Genomic DNA, 16,641 nt, shown 5'->3' with positions numbered 1-16,641 from the left:
GGACAAAATTTGCATAAAAATAACCACAAAAATTGAACCAAATCTAAATTCAGACAGCAGCAAAAAATCCACCAAATCAGTAGCAAAAACCGCATTAAAACGTCTATTAAGACTTGAGAAAAAAAAATAACAGCAAAAACACCAAAAAAAATGACCAAAATTGCACCAAAACACCTGCCAAAACTAGGGCAAGCAGCTATAAATTTGTGTTAAGATTATTTCTTATTGAGTGTTTGGTTTGTTGTATTAAAACAATATATATTGCATAAATTTTAAGAACAAGTTGTTTGTTTACAAAATTACCCTTTGTTTTATTTAGTTAATATTTTCTTTGCAAACTTTAATTATTTATTTTTAAAAATAAAACATTTATTTTATTAAACTTAAATATTTTTGTTTATGCATTCTCATGGTAAGTACCATATGTATTTAAAAATATAACTTTTTTCTTATTTAGCTTAAAAATAGAATTTCCCTCTTTAAGTTTTATTAAAGTGAAAGAAGATTTATGGGAAATCAAAATATAAATAAACATAAGAATTAGTCAAATAAATTCATAAATAAAAATTATATTTATATAGTGTAATTTTTTAATAGAAAAATATAATTAATTATCCTAAAAATAAGAAGTAATGAATATTAGTATACATGATATTAAAAATAATGTAAATATACATAAATGTGAAAAATGATATATACAAAGGGTTTAAAGGGATATAGTTGTCATTTTCCTATTCTATCCCGGGATAAATTATCCCGGGATTACTATATCACCAAATGGGAGGGATAACTTATCCCGGTACTAATTCCTAATCTTGGGATAAGTTATCCCAAGCTTTCCAACCAAACAAGGAAATAAAGGATACTTAAAATTTATCCCGGGATTAATTGTCCCTATCCATCAGACCAAACGACCCCAAAGTGTTCCAACATCTAAGCTATTAGCTATAGGAAAAAGAGCTTTTGCTTTAGCATAAAGCGATGAAAAGAAGAATGTTGTCGTTTGTGTTTTGGCTTCTTTTCTGCGTTGGATTTTTTTTAAAACGAAGGGTGCAGATTTATAAGGAAGGCTTCTTTAGAAAGAATTTAGAAAGAAACAAATGACAGTAAGTAGGATTCAATCCCTTGATGTGAAAGAGTTACGACCAGCTTTCAACCAATTCACCACTCAATCTCTTTTGACCATGGGTGCCTTCAGATAATAATAGATATGTTTTAAGAATTATATAGATAATATATCGAGTTTATTCGGAAGACCACGGGTTCATGTAGCCCTTTTTTTATGTGTAAATTCACCACTGGCACCTACAATGACTGTTTGGGACTAAGGCATAGTCATCATTGTTGCACTATGAGCCTCCAGAGTCTGCATCTCTTGTATTTTCATTCAGCTTATAGTTTCACATACTCGTGCTCTTTTCTGGCAGGATTTGAACCAACCAAAGGTAGAAGCTCGTTTGCCAGAAGGTCTTTTGTCAGTTTCTCTCTTAAGACACCAGGTCTACTTGTGCTACTTTAAACATCCTTCTATTTTCTTGTCATAGTATGTATTCTAACTACTTTTTTCCTCCTTAAGAGAATTGCTTTGGCGTGGATGCTTCAAAAAGAAACTGGTAGTGTACATTGTTCGGGTGGTATTCTGGCTGATGATCAGGTCAAATATATTGCCACTGGCTGTTTACTTCACTCTTGGACTTCTGCTGGTATTCATCATGTTTATTATTCATTCTGTTATGTTGCAGGGTCTTGGTAAGACTATTTCAATGATTGCCCTCATACAGATGCAGAGGTCAGCTCAGGACAAGTCTAAAGCAAAAGATCTGGATGCTATTAAAGCTGAAGCCTTGAATTTGGACGATGATGATGAAAATGGTGGTCCTGCTTCTCAGGAAACAAACCAGTGTGGAGAAATAGATGGTGTTGAGGTGATTACAGATGCAAGAACTTCTATAAAGGGGTTTAGACGTAGGAGGTCAGCAGCTGGTACATTGGTAGTGTGTCCAGCAAGTGTTCTTCGACAATGGGCTCGAGAATTGGATGAGAAAGTAACAGATGATGCACATCTATCTGTTTTAATCTATCATGGAGGTAGTAGGACTAAGAAACCGGCGGAACTGGCAAAGTATGATGTGGTCCTGACTACGTATGCCATTGTGACAAACGAAGTTCCCAAACAAGCTTTAGTTGAAGAGGATGACGATGACCAAAAAAATGGAGAGAGATTCGGAATATCTTCTGACTTCTCTTCAAGTAAGAAGCGGAAAAAGCCATCGCTTAGTAAGAGAGGGAAAAAGGGCAGGAAAGGATTTGATGCAGATGACTTTGATCCTAATTGTGGTACTCTTGCCAAAGTCAGTTGGTTTAGGGTGATTTTAGATGAAGCCCAGACAATCAAGAATCATAGAACACAAGTAGCTAGAGCATGCTGCAGCCTTAGAGCAAAACGAAGGTGGTGCTTATCTGGAACACCGATACAGAATGCCATTGATGAACTTTTCAGCTACTTCAGATTTCTGAGATATGATCCCTATGCTGAATATAAATCATTTTGCACCCAAATTAAGTTTCCGATTGCTATAAACTCAATTAATGGGTATAAGAAGCTTCAAGCAATTTTAAGGGCCATAATGTTGCGACGAACAAAAGGTTACAATTGTTTATTCCTTGTTGTTATCTTTGTGTGATGCATTTCTTGTAAAAGGAATTCCTAAATGAGAATATCGTGAGGTTTACGGCTTTTGGTCTTGCTAGTGCCTGGATTTTCAAAAGTAATTTACCCCCCTTGTTCATTTTCCTTTTGACACTGGTTGCAACAGCAACTTGTTTTTTTAAAAAATAGTCTCCTTACTGAAGCTTTCCTCTATGGATCACGGAGTCAGGTTGATGCGGTTGCAGCTCTCTATATTCATTTTAACTCAATCACATTTTATTTTATTATCATGCATCTATGTGGTGCCTGCATGTGTGCCTGAATTCGGTTTATTCTTTTGTTCAATACATTCAAATTTGCTATAACCTAATTCAATCTCACGTGTTCATTATAAGTCTGTTAAATTACTTCCTAGTTAAATCTTCAACTGATATTTTTATGTGTAGCTCATTATCTGAACGTTACTGATTTAGGTACCGTGATTGATGGTGAGCCAATTATAAACTTACCACCAAAAACTATACAGTTGAAGAAGGTGGCATTCTCTTCAGAGGAACGAGCTTTCTATAACAAATTAGAAGCGGAGTCGCGATCACAATTTAAGGTGCCTCATTGTCTTCCTCCTTTAACCCTATAGATGTGTCAAAACCTGCACTGTTAATGGAAAAAATATTCACTGCATCACGTCATCCTTTTTATGACATTCCTCTCAACCAACTTAAAGGTAGTGTTTACTCAACATAGACAAGTTTCTTATAATTTGATCTTCTACTCACAGTGTCTTAAGTTTTCTGAAGTCTGAATAACTGGGAAAATCTTTTCTATTTATGTTCTATTTGCAGTCTTTGAATTTTCTGTTCAACAGACTTCCAGGAAATCTTTGGTAGTACATTTTGTGCTATGTGAGCTGAGTTTTCAAGTTGTGGTTTGTCAATTTTGAGTTTTTGATTGATCAAAAGGCGCTCCTATAAGGTGATTTTTACCATTTGAAACTCATGGCGTGCAATCTGAAATAGATAGAGTAGTTAACTCTTCATTATACCTACAAAAAAGGGTCAAAAATACCCCCAACTTATGGAAATTAGCTCAAAAATACCCTCCATCCATTTTATATATAAAAAAATGGGAAAAAGGACAAATATACCCCCGAACTATTGGAAATGGTATGCAGATACCCTCCATTATACTTTTGGACATTGGTGCCCCTGCCGTCCAAAAACTAGAGCATATATACCCTTTATACTAATGGACATACACGTGTTATAATCTTATCCATCGACCCGACATTTATTAAATATCGGATCGACGGATAAGATTGTGCCATGTGTCCTTATTTAGTCTTCCGTTAGAGTGAAGGGGATATATGCTCTACTTTTTGGACGGCAAGGACACCAATGTCCCAAAAGTATGACGAATGGTATCTATATATCATTTACGATAGTTCGAGGGGTATATTTGTCATTTTTCCCTAAAAAAATTACCCTCCATCCACTTTTGGTCTATAAATAGCCCTAACCTATTTATTTTGTATCATGATTTACCTCAAACTAACACCCTAACCCTGATGGCTTTTTGCAATTTAAAATTGACACGTGGCTTATTATATGATTGGACACATATATTATCATTTAAAAATTAAACCCACCCATTTTTTAATTCCATACCCACTGACCCGTTCTTAAACCTTCAACCTGTTATTTCTCATTTTCACTTTGACCTTGCTGATGACACCTAATTTAAGATCTCAATCTCTAGGCAAAGAGTGCTTCCACTTTCAGCGACAATATCTTTAGCAATTTATGTCTTTTTCTTTCAAATTCTTCTTGATGTTTTGAATACTTTGGCATCATCTGGAGAAGTTTCATGATCAAATCTATTTGAAAAGTCGGTCTTCTGACAATTTTTCGGGGGCATGAAAATTTCACCAAGTTCGTGCTGCTTCTGAATCCCCTCATCTTGAAGCTGAAAGAATTAAGCTTGAGAATAATAAAGTCAGTAGCTGGATAATATGGATTATGGGGTGGGTGTGTCGGGTTTTAAAAGTGGAGTCTGTTTAATTTTTAAATAAAATAATATGTGGCCAATCATAGTAAGCCACACAGCTATTTTAAATTGCATAAATCCATCAGGTTTAGGGTGTTAGTTTGAGAGGTATTTTTGACCCAAAAAAAGGTTGGGGGTATTTTTAGACCAAAAGGTCGATGAAGGGTATTTGTGAGCCCCTTTCCATATGTTTTGGCCCTTTTTCCATTAGACCTATTGTATATGGGGTTATCACCATTTCCACTCACTCAAATCATTCTCGGGAGAAAACAAAAAAAACATGGAATTATAATAGACTACCATATTTTATTGCATTTGGATATTAGACATGTGAATATGCTCTTTATTGAGTATATGATATACTTTGATGATAAAATGGATAAAGATGTGCATTAGCATAACTGCAATCTTCATTGTGTTTGTGTCCAACACATATTGGGGAATTTTGGGTCCATTTATTTGGTTCATTCTGGTCAAAATGTTATGTTCTACATATCTGGGGGTCAGTAAAAGAAAGAAAGAAGACATCAAATAGAAGATGACAATATGAAGTGATGTCATCTGGTTTTGGAAATGTGACAAGAAAGACTCCTTTTTCTCACCCTCATGATAAGTTTAGTACACTGCCATTACTTTGTATTTCGGAATCCTATTACGTAGATAAGACTGCATTTTCAAAACGAACTTTTAGTCCTTCCTGAGTTATGCAGCAATTGTGGCAAAATTTTGACCTCCAGAGCAGGTTGAGATATCTAGTAGTCTTCTGATGTCTTGTTGTTTAGCTGAATTCACTAGCTTTAGTTGTATCTCTTTAATTAAGATGTACTCATCTTGCAGGCATATGCTGCAGCTGGAACTGTGAAGCAAAACTATGCGAATATTTTATTGATGCTTCTGCGACTTCGGCAGGCTTGTGACCACCCAAAACTTGTAAAAAGGGAGAGTTACAATTCTGTTGGAAGAGCTTCATCAGAGATAGCAAAGAAGCTCCCAAAGGAAATGGTGGAGAATCTCTTGAAACAATTGGAAACTTCTTTAGTAACATGTTCCGTATGCGATGTAAGTTCTCCTTGGTTATCATCATCGTTTGCTTCTTATGGTTAGAGTTTGTGATCTTCTCATTTCTTGAATTCTTGATCTATTAGACAAGGGTACAAGTGCAAGTTGAGGTAGAAGTCTTAGGCAGTCAAAACCAATATGATTCACCTCAAATTAGAAAATAGCCCTTATCTATGTTTACATGCATTCTCCATTTCCCCTTCCCCTCTAAGAGAGTGAGGCAGGTAGTAAACTTCTGTCGCTCTTAAGCTGAAATTTAGCTACTCCAAGGCAATGTTAATGGTAAGAATCATGTTAGGGATCCATGAACTTAGTAAAAAAAATATCAAGAAATTAAACCCAAAACATGTAGAAGCTAAAAAGAATTATCTTAAACCTAAGGCATATCCTGGACTATGCAGAAGCTTTTAAAAAGCTGGGAGGAAACATATTTACAGCCAAAGGGAAGGAGTTGATGGAGAAGTGTCTCCACTTGTATTTGGTGGACTATTTTGAAGGAGAGAAATTCCATATGTTTTGAGAATATTCAGAATGATGTTCAAAAGATCAAGTTAAATTCATCCTGCTTCTGTGTTTCTGGTGTATTCAGACTTACTCTAATGATGCTGTTTCTATTATTGATGTTTTAGACTCATTATAGATAGAGGATAATAGAATTTTAGAGCTCACATGTAAATATGGTTTCAGTACTACCTAGGTACGGTTTTGGTTCTTTGATATATATATATATATATATATATATATGCACACACACACATACATACACACACAGTTATCAATTTTTTTTTTTAAAAAGAATAAATCCAATGTAACCATATTCAAAAGAGCAAAACAGAAAACTCTCCATTATTATTCAGCATAAGCATCTGTCCAAAAAAATAAAGAGAACACCCCTATTTATAGTGAGATGGAGCCCCCAAACTAGTTCTACATAGGCATGGAAATAAAATCCTAAACTACTTTGGGTAACACGTCCAACTACCTTAGGAAAAGAACAAGTAATAAATCCTAAAAGAAATAAGGGAAGTTTGACTAAGACTCTATAATTATGGGAAGTTGCTGGCTTGCTGCAAATGGCTCCTCAAGAGTGCTTAAGTTCAAGGACAAATAGCCAAGAATCACACCTAAAGTTAAGTCAAGTGGGGTGTGATTTAGGCTCCCTTTTAGGCGCCTATTTTTTTTGGTCGTTAAAAAGGTATTGTATTAAAAGTTAAGCAACCAGAAGGTGCTGTGGGGGAATTTACAAGGGATAGCAGCAAGTCCTTGTATAATGCTCAAGGCTCTCTGCTGAGTAGCAGGAACAACTTTTGATTTATTATGAGCCCAAACGACGGATTCAATAAGTTTTTGACAATAACCACGTCCGCTGAATAGAAACATTAAACTAAAAGCCCATACAAAATGAGCACCTAGGAAAAAAAGGCCATATGCGGATAATCCATTACATATTGTGTAATGAGGTCAAAAAATCTATCATGGCCTCTATATCATTTGCAATTGCCATGTTACACCAAAAAAATAGTCGGGATAAACATCTGTACCTAGTAACATAAGATTCTGATTTGCTTTCAAAAATCCTTGCATTCATTTCCTTCCAAATGGTCCACCATACTGCTGAAGGGAGAGTATTCCATGTTTTCATCTTTGTCTTACCCAAACCTTTTCAGTACCAACATTGGGGCGGTTTTCTTATCGTCCTTGGTATTGTCCAGTTAACTCTGACGGTTGTTCAGAACAAAGTCCCAGATCTGTCTAGTGAATGCACATTGAATAAAAATATGATTAGCGTCCTCATTGTGCCTCTCACACAGTGCACATCGACTACCAATGATCTTTCCTCTTCTCCGAAGGTTATCTTGAGTCAGGCATTCATGAGCCACCAGCCATGTGAAGCACTCCACTTTCAATGGGGCATTGTTTCTCCAAATACATTTCCATGGTAATTGGGAATGATGGCAGTAGAGTTCCTTAAGAATGGGTAACATTCTTTAACAATGAGGCTTCATTTGTTTTCATTAAGATTAAGACGTTTGAATCTTTTTTAAAAAAAATAATTTCCAGATAGAATGCTATCTAGGCAAAAAAAGGAAAGCTTAACATAAATGTTAACTTTCCCAGGTCTATATATGAATGTACATCTAGCTAACAAATATATGAATGTGGTTTGCGAGCTATTGCATAGGAGCGGGAGTTTTACCCTGTGCGCACCCAAAGGGTAGCGGCTGTGAGTTTCCCTTGTCATAAAAAAAAAATATATGAATGTACATCTAGCTAACAAAGAGTTGGCTTTGTCATATTTAACCCTGACACTCGGAAGTTGCCTCTTATCTAACATATAAGGTCCTTTGGCACCTCCAAGCTAAGTTGCTCATACTGTGGTGCTGGGGTGCGGGTGTCTGATACGGGTGCGGATCTAAAGGTCGTATCCTTCATGATCTAATTTTTAAGATTCGGGGATATTGATCCATATATGATTACAGATGTGGGGATTCGCCTAAAAATAATTACAATAGCTAAAAGTAGAGTTATAAAACCTAAATAATGAGATATTATGTGGAGAACTTAGGAGAATCTTGAAAGGAGATCAAAGGAAAAAGAGTGACATAGAAATTTCTACATAAAAGGTATTCCATTTCCTTCAATTTCACCTTTTAGCTTTTGTATTGACTACAAAAATCATTAAAATTGTCCAGGCTTTCCCCATCGATTTTGGTCAAAGTACCCAAAATAGGTTGACCGAATCGGACACGGATCACACCCACACCCATGTCATGTCGACACAGGTGCGGCACCAAAAGTGGAGTCCGAGCAACTTAGCCTCCAGGCATCTGGTTCAAGCTCTCTCGGAAGAAAACAAATGGTTACAAAGACCATTTATGGAAGAGGAAGTGCTACTGATCATCAAAAAATGTGAGGGGGACAAAGCACCTGGCCCTGATGGATTTACTATGGATTTCTTTAAGAAATGTTGGGATATATTGAAATAGGACTGGATGCTGACTATACAAAATTTTCATCAGAGGAGTGTGTTGAGAAATCATTCAATGCTACATTCATAGCTTTGATTCCAAAGAAACCAGGTGCAGTTGAGCTAAAGGATTTCAGCATTTAAGAGGTATTCTCACTATATTTGAGGGCATTTCAGGTCTCCATGTCAACTGGTTGAAGAGTCATCTCTTTCCTATCAATAATGTTGACAATATGTCTAGGCTAGCTGAAACATTGGGTTGCCAGGTAGATGCACTACCAACGAAATACTTGGGACTACCTTTGGGAGCAAGGAACAAAGAGCTGGAAGTGTGGAACGTGGTGTGGGAGAAATGTGAGAGGAAACTAGCAAAATGGAAAAGCCAGTACCTGTCTCTGGGTGGCAGAGTAACACTCATCAAATCAGTGTTGGATGGTCTGCCCACCTACATGATGAGCTTATTTCCAATCCCCAAGAACATTGAGAAGAAAATTAATAGGCTACGAAGAACTTTTCTATGGAAGGGTAACAAGGAAAAGGGAGGCTATAAAATGGTAAAGTGGGATGCACTCACACTCAATAGAATCCAAGGAGGCTTAGGCCTGAAGAACCCGAGTCTACAGAACAGTTGTCTACTTCAGAAATGGTTATGGAGATTTTGTACCGAAGACAGAGCCTTATGGAGAAGATTCATTGCAGGCAAATATGGTTTATTTAATCAATGGACAACTGAAGAGGTTATGGGCACTTTTGGATGTAGTGTTTGGAAGACCATTAGAAGATTATGGCCACACTTCAGAAGCAACATATGCATCACTGTGGGGGATGGTCTAAAGACAGAGTTCTGGAATGAAATATGGTTAGGGGAAGACAATTTGAGAAACCTATTTCCTCATTTGTATATCCTGAGTTTGCAGAGCAATGCCACTGTGGCACAAGTCTGGAGTCACAAGGTTGGGATCTAATTTTTAGAAGAGCATTAAACGATTGGGAAATTGCCAAGTTGTTAGAGGTCCTCAATAATTTCCCAGGTACATCTCCAAGATCTGACAAGCCAATATGGAAAATACACAAGCAAGGGGTCTACACAGTGAAGTCATGCTATTGGAAGATGAACTACAATATTTCATTGATTGAGAGATGCCCATGGAAACTAATTTGGAAGGTGAAATGTCCACCGAAAGTCTCATGTTTTGTTTGGCTACTGATTAGGAAAGCATGCCTTGCTCATGAAGCTTTACAGAAAAGAGGCATGCATATCTGTTCGAGATGTTTTATGTGTGAACATGAAGCTGAGGTAAACAATCATCTGTTCATTCACTGTCAAACAACTGCAAGGTTGTGGAATATGTTTTTGTTCATTTTGAGGATTAGCTGGGTGATGCCAAAGACTACTTTGGAGGTCCTGAACAGCTGGCCAGGAGTTGGAAGTAGAGGCAGGAAGGAAGAATGGTGGAAGCTCATCCCAGCATGTATTTGGTGGTCCATATGGAAGGAAAGGAATGCTAGGTGTTTTGAAGGACAGAAAATCAATTTTCAGAGGATTAAAACAAACTATATTAGTCTTCTATTTTTTTTGGTGTAAACAAGACTTGGTGGGGGATGGGGTAGAATTAGTTGATTTCTTAGGAAACTTGTAATCTGTTTACCACCATGGAGGTGTGCTCATCACACTATGGGATGTAAGTTTCCAATTCATCATAACATCTGCTCCTTCAATCAAGCCCAGTGTCATCCACAAAAGTCTTCTAATTCAGATTGTTGGTCTTTTTGTTGTTTAGCATAGTCACAATAATCAAAGAGTCCATCTCAATTGTACAGAACTGGTGATTGTTATTGTTGATCCATTGGCTTGCATATTGAGCAGCCAAAGCCTCTGCCATATTATGATTTTGGCACTGTACAGGAATTGTAAAAGCGAAAACAAAATCCCCGTTGCAGTCTCTGGCTATCCCCCCCAATCCCAGCCTTATCATTATGATCTATGTAGCTCCCATCGGTATTAATCTTGATACTTCCTTGGTTCGGTATTGTCCAAAGGGCCACCTTGCTAATGATCTTTGGCCTAAGTCTCACCACAGTGTCACAAATTTGGACCCATGGATAGTCTAACTTAAGATTAGGATAAGCTTTTCCCGTTGCTGCTCTAATATGCCACAAAACCTGTTGCTCCATTCTTCTAGTGTAGAATCTTGTTTGATTACCATGTTTGCAGGCACATCTCGTCTTCCAGAGTTCCCAACATATAATCACCGGCAACACTTGTATCATCATTTTGTGAATGACATTCTTGGCCTGTGTAGCCACCAATCATTCAAGAATCCTCTGACTGGCTTGTTTTCATATCTGATTCCAAGAGGGTGACCAAAAAACTTCCAAAGTGTTTGAGCTGGTTCACTATCAATGAATAAATGTTTTATGGTCTCTCTCTGTGATATATGGCAGCATAAACAAGTGAGAGTCCTGTTGTTTCCGAACGTGCAAATAAATTCATTAAATGGTAGTTTTCCTTTAATCATTCTCCAAAATCATGAAATGGTAGTTTTCCTTCAATCATTCTCCAGGAAAGAAAAGAAAATTTAAAAGGGATACTAGAATGCCAAACTCTACTGATAAGCTGATCAGTTTGCCTATGATCTCTTATGCTATTCCATGCGCTTTTGTTGGAGAATACCCCATCATAAGTAGAATCCATTTGACAAAATCTGCTTTTCCAGGATTCCCGATCTTCAATGTTGTAACGTGTTGTGACAGCCACATAGGAAGCAATTGTTGAAGTCTTTGAATGTTCCATTCCTGGTTATTGATGAAGTTGTGAATATGGATTCTGATAGAATGACTCTGGTTAGGACAATATTTAGCAATAGCACCAAAACCAGTCCAGTTATCCCACCAAAAGCTACTACTCCCATTTTGGATAATCCATCTCATATTGACTTCTGCTTTATCCCTTGCTTGAGTAAAATTTTTCCATATATGAGAGTTACCTGACACCCACACTTTGGCCACGGGACGAGCAACAACACAATACTTTGCCCTAGTGAAATTGGCCCAAAGGGAGTCTTGACATCTAAATCTCTACCATTTCTTAATGTTAAGTGTATCACAAATATCAGACATTCTTCTCATACCCAATCCTCCTTCCTGTTTAGGATAACATGTATTAATCCAAGAGCTCAAGTGATACTTGTCTTTCTCAGTGGTGGAGCCCCAAAAGAATCTAGCAAAATGCTTCTCCATCAAATTTATGGTTTAGGAGGACTAAGAGCATTAAGAGTGTAGATAGGCAATGATTGCAACACATGCTTAATAAGGATAATTTTACCCCCATATGAAAGCATACTGCTTTGCCAGCCATTGAGTCTCTTGATGATCTTAGAAAGTAACTTTTCAAATTATTCTACTCTTTTCTTACCAATGTAAATAGGACATCCCAGATACTCTAAAGGAAAATTCCTGTCAAGAAAACAGTAACACGTCTAATCTTATTGATTCTGCTAGGGCAGTAGGGCGGAGCAGTGAGAAAAAAACATTTAACCTTGTTCATCCTCTGACCAGAGCTTCTTTCATAGAGTCATTCTAACAGATTCGGTGTTACCACTAGAAAAGATGATTATGTCATCAACATAAGACGAATGATTTATAATAGGACCTCTACCAGACATGGAAAAGGAATAAAATGTTCATTATGATTGAGGTTGTTTAATAGTCTAGCCAGAACTTCAGCCCCTATCATAAACAAAGAAGGGGAGAGTGGTTCTCGTTGCTTGAGACCTTGAGAAGAAGTAAAGAACCCATTTCTAGAGCCATTAACAATGATAGAGTACCAGACATTTGAAAGAGTTCCCATTAGAAGTTTAACCACATCATTGGAGAAGCCAAACTTTACTAGAACAACACTAATGAAAGACCAAGACATCCTGTAATATGCCTTAGCCATATCAAGTTTAATAACCACATTACCACCCATATTCTTACTTTCAATGTTTTGAACAATCTCTTGAGTCACAGAATATTTTCTGTAATGAGCCTTCCTTTGAGAAAGCCACTTTGATTCTCAGAAATCATGAGAGGTAGCATATTATTAAGCCTTTTGGACAGAATCTTGGTGATGATCTTGCTAGAGAAGTTACTAAGGCTAATAGGCCTTAGGTCAGAGAAGTTAGTAGGAGCCTCCACCTTAGGAATTAAGGCCAACAAGGTGTGAGAAAAGAACTTAGTCAGTTTACCTTTAACAAAGAAAAACTGAACAAATTCTATCGCATCTTGTTTAATGATCTCCCAACAGCTATGATAGAATTTACCAGAAAATCCATCAGGACCAGCAGCACTATCAGAGCTCATATCAAACACAACCCCCTTAATCTCTTCTTCATTAGGGCACCTGATCATACTTGTATTTTCCTCATGGCTAATACAAGTGGGAATAAAATCAAGAATTGTGAGATCCACGATAGGAGGTTTAAGATTAAAAATATGTTCGAAGTGTTTTATTGCAGCCTTGGCAATCTTAGTATCTTCTCCAGATATCCACCTTCCTCTATTATTCTGGATTTTATGCAGGCTCAACTTTCTTCTTCTTTCTCTGATAACTGAATGAAAATACTTGTTCCTGTCACCCTCTTCAAACTATCTAACATGGGATTTTTGTTTCAATATGAAGTCTTGCTGATTGAGCCAGTAAATATAGTCAGCATGTCCTTTATTGAGCTCCTCCCTGCTATTTTCAGATCTGTTGATCATATCTTCATCTTCAAGGAATTTCATTCTAGTTTCCCGAACTTCTGTCTGGATATGAACATCTCCATTCTCTTCCCTAGACCATTGAGATAGTCTTCTACTAACTCTTTTAAGCTTTTGTTGAAGTTTCCACATAGGATTTCCAGGGATATATTGGTCCCAAACAGTAGCAACCACACTCTTGAAATTGGCCTGAGTTGTCCAAAATTCTAGAAATTTAAAATATTTTTTCTCAGAACCTTGCCCAATGTCACACCTAAACAACATAGGTCTATGGTCTGATCCCACTCTAGCCAAGTGTCTCACGGTATTATTAGAGTACTTTTGACCCCATAGATAATTTATAAACACTCTAGCAAGTCGCTTCCATATTCTCTTACTCGGTCTCCTATTATTACACCATGTAAAATTAGAACCTGTATAACCAATATTAGACATTCCACAATGGTCCATACACTTTGAAAAATCAAAGCTTTTAGAATTTCTATGAGGTCTTCCCCCAAGCTTTTCTTCAGGATGAAGGATGACATTGAAATCACCCCCGATACACCAAGGACTACTAATGTTATTATTCAGAATATCCAGGCTGCTCCAGAGATCCATTCTTTCAGCATTGGTACATTTAGCATAGACAGCTGAAACATAGAAGTTTTCACAACCCTGATTCTTTTTAATCTTGAGGCTAATATGCTGCTCATGGTCTTGAATGATAGAACCAATGCAACTATTTCTCCAAAAACACCAAAGCTGCCCATTACAACCAGAAGTACAATGGTCGAATCCCAAGAATCTTTTGTAGCCTTCCACTTTGTTCCCGCTAACCATAGGTTCAGAAATAGCAACCATGTCAACTTTGTACTTGTTAGCCAACCTTTTCAATCTGTGGATAGCTTTTCTGGACCTCACATTCCTTATATTCCATATGATTGCACTACTCTTAAGGAAACTTAAAGAAATGGTGGCATTTTTTTCCTTCCTTCTACAGGAAGGTGAGGTGGTTTTTCTGTAATTTTTGCCTTCGTGCCCTCTTTTTTGTCCACTTCTACCCCTTCTGATAGAAGAGACTCCATTCTTGTCACAAGTCTCTTTTAAGTATTGTTGGACAAAGCTTTCTTGATCCTGTTCCTCGGTAGATATATTATCATTGAAAATTTCCTTGTTATCTTCCACATCTTCCTCCTCAGTGTGACCAATCACTTCTTGTGAGATGTCCACTACAGGATTAATGGGTTCCATGCTTTTGATAGTAGAAGGTAACCTTGTTGATTCACAAGTGACACTTAGACGAGAGTGCAGTGAACTGTCATATCTCTGAACAAGCTTCAAATGGCTATCCATCAAAACATTGAAGTCAAAAGTGCTGTTCTCCTTGTAAAAGGAAAATCTGAATGTGTTTGTGCATCTTTATTGATTTGGTTCAGTTGAAAATCACTTTAAAGTGTACTCTCTAATAACATAATTATTGTCTGTCTCACAGACGGATTTCTCGGTTATCAAAAAAAAATAAAATAAAAAATAAAATAAAAATAATTATTGTCTGTCAGTTTTTATTTTTATTATTTTGTTTTATAGTTATGCCAGTCTTTGTCGGTACAACTGTCGTAGTGTACATACTAGTTTGATGTCTTACTGTTATTCTTTCCACAGGATGTGCCTGAAGATGCAGTTGTTACCATGTGCGGACATGTATTCTGCAATCAATGTGTATCAGATTATTTAACTGGGGAAGATAATACATGTCCTACACCTGGATGCAGAGAACAACTTGGCCCTGAGGCTGTTTATTCTAAAGCTGCCCTTAAAAAATGTGTAACAGGTGATGTAAATGGCGATCCTTCCAGCTTGTCTGAATTTGATGAGAAATCCATTATGGAAAATGAGTACAGCTCTTCTAAAATAAGAACTGCTATTGAAATTCTTGAGTCATGTTGTAAGTCAAAGGATACCTATTTAGAATCAGATATCTTGGTGCAATGCAATGGTGATTCATCAAATTTGGGAGAAAGAGATTCAGAATTGCAATCCAATGGGCCGATAAAGGCCATTGTCTTCTCTCAGTGGACAGGCATGTTAAACTTGGTTGAGCGTGCTTTGAACCAGTCTGGTTTTCGGTATGAGAGGCTTGATGGCACAATGTCTCTTGCTGCTAGAGACAGAGCTGTCAAAGAGTTCAACACAAATCCTGAGGTTGGCAAATTCTTGTATGCTTGCTTGTTGTGCAGTAATCTTTTAAATATTTCAAAATTTCCACTTTTTTTTTGATATATCAATAATTTCATTAATATCAGTCCAAGGTGTACGGAACACTATACATGATGGATTTAATTTTCAACCTATCTCCTATCAAGTTACCCCAGTTCTCTATACAAAAGGGAGTCATCTTCTTTGTGACATAGGGAAATATATTGTCATCTTCTTTGCAAGATAGAAAAAGGGATTAAGGTAGAATGTGTAATACTCCTAACACCGTGTAGCTAATATTGAACTCTCTACTCTTTATTTCTATCCAAATAAGCCAAAAGATAGAGTAATCTGGTCCTCCAAGTTGCCTTACCTTATTTGCCAATCATTTGAACCCTTTAACTCTACAAACTTTGTTCAGTGTTCATGGTCCATACATAGCTTTGAAGCTGCAAAGCAATAGAAGGGGATCTATTTCCAAACTCCTCGTACAAGCAGCACCACCATTAACTCACAAAATATTTTCGCTTTCTGAGGTAATTTGCCGATCATATTACATCCGCACTTCACACTAGGTTCTCCTTTTCTTATTTTTATTTTTTAAAGTTACTCTCTTTGATGCCTTGGCATTTCAAATCTGCTTCCCTGAACTCCCCAACTAGTAACACCATTAAAAGTGAGTTCACCTTGAAAGATTTCACCCTTGATTCCTCCATATCATCTTATCTTCATCTCTCCCTGCTACATGTTGACATGTTCTTCTAAGAGAAATCTCAACAGTTCATCCAAAAAAAATAAAATCCTTGACCTCTTCCCATTCATATTGATGTATGGCTCTCCTGAAAGTGATAAGCTCTCCTAAATTTAATATCCCTTGTGATCCCCTGTTCAGCCCTTCCTAAATAATTAGCCACCAATGCAAAATGTCTTTTATTTCGATTGAACTATTGGAAACAACTCTCTACCTCACAAAGGTCCCAAGGTTAGCGTACATCCTACC

The 16,641-nt window shown here is 37.0% G+C and overlaps 1 protein-coding gene across 3 annotated transcripts in view; it reads left to right on the top strand.

Moving 5' to 3' along the window:
- LOC102599898 (uncharacterized ATP-dependent helicase C23E6.02) overlaps nucleotides 1-16,641 on the top strand; it is a 29,157-nt gene that overhangs the window by 4,729 nt on the left and 7,787 nt on the right. For all 3 annotated transcript variants that reach the window (XM_006345237.2, XM_006345235.2, XM_006345234.2), the window contains 6 exons: nucleotides 1,428-1,499; nucleotides 1,577-1,654; nucleotides 1,743-2,646; nucleotides 3,124-3,254; nucleotides 5,531-5,752; nucleotides 15,108-15,647. In XM_006345237.2, the coding sequence (XP_006345299.1) occupies nucleotides 1,428-1,499; nucleotides 1,577-1,654; nucleotides 1,743-2,646; nucleotides 3,124-3,254; nucleotides 5,531-5,752; nucleotides 15,108-15,647 (1,947 nt within the window). The remainder of the gene's footprint in view (nucleotides 1-1,427; nucleotides 1,500-1,576; nucleotides 1,655-1,742; nucleotides 2,647-3,123; nucleotides 3,255-5,530; nucleotides 5,753-15,107; nucleotides 15,648-16,641) is intronic.

The sequence above is a fragment of the Solanum tuberosum genome, unplaced genomic scaffold (genome assembly GCF_000226075.1).
Source record: "Solanum tuberosum cultivar DM 1-3 516 R44 unplaced genomic scaffold, SolTub_3.0 scf00066, whole genome shotgun sequence".
Lineage (NCBI taxonomy): Eukaryota > Viridiplantae > Streptophyta > Magnoliopsida > Solanales > Solanaceae > Solanum > Solanum tuberosum.
This window is presented reverse-complemented; position numbering and strand designations above follow the sequence as displayed.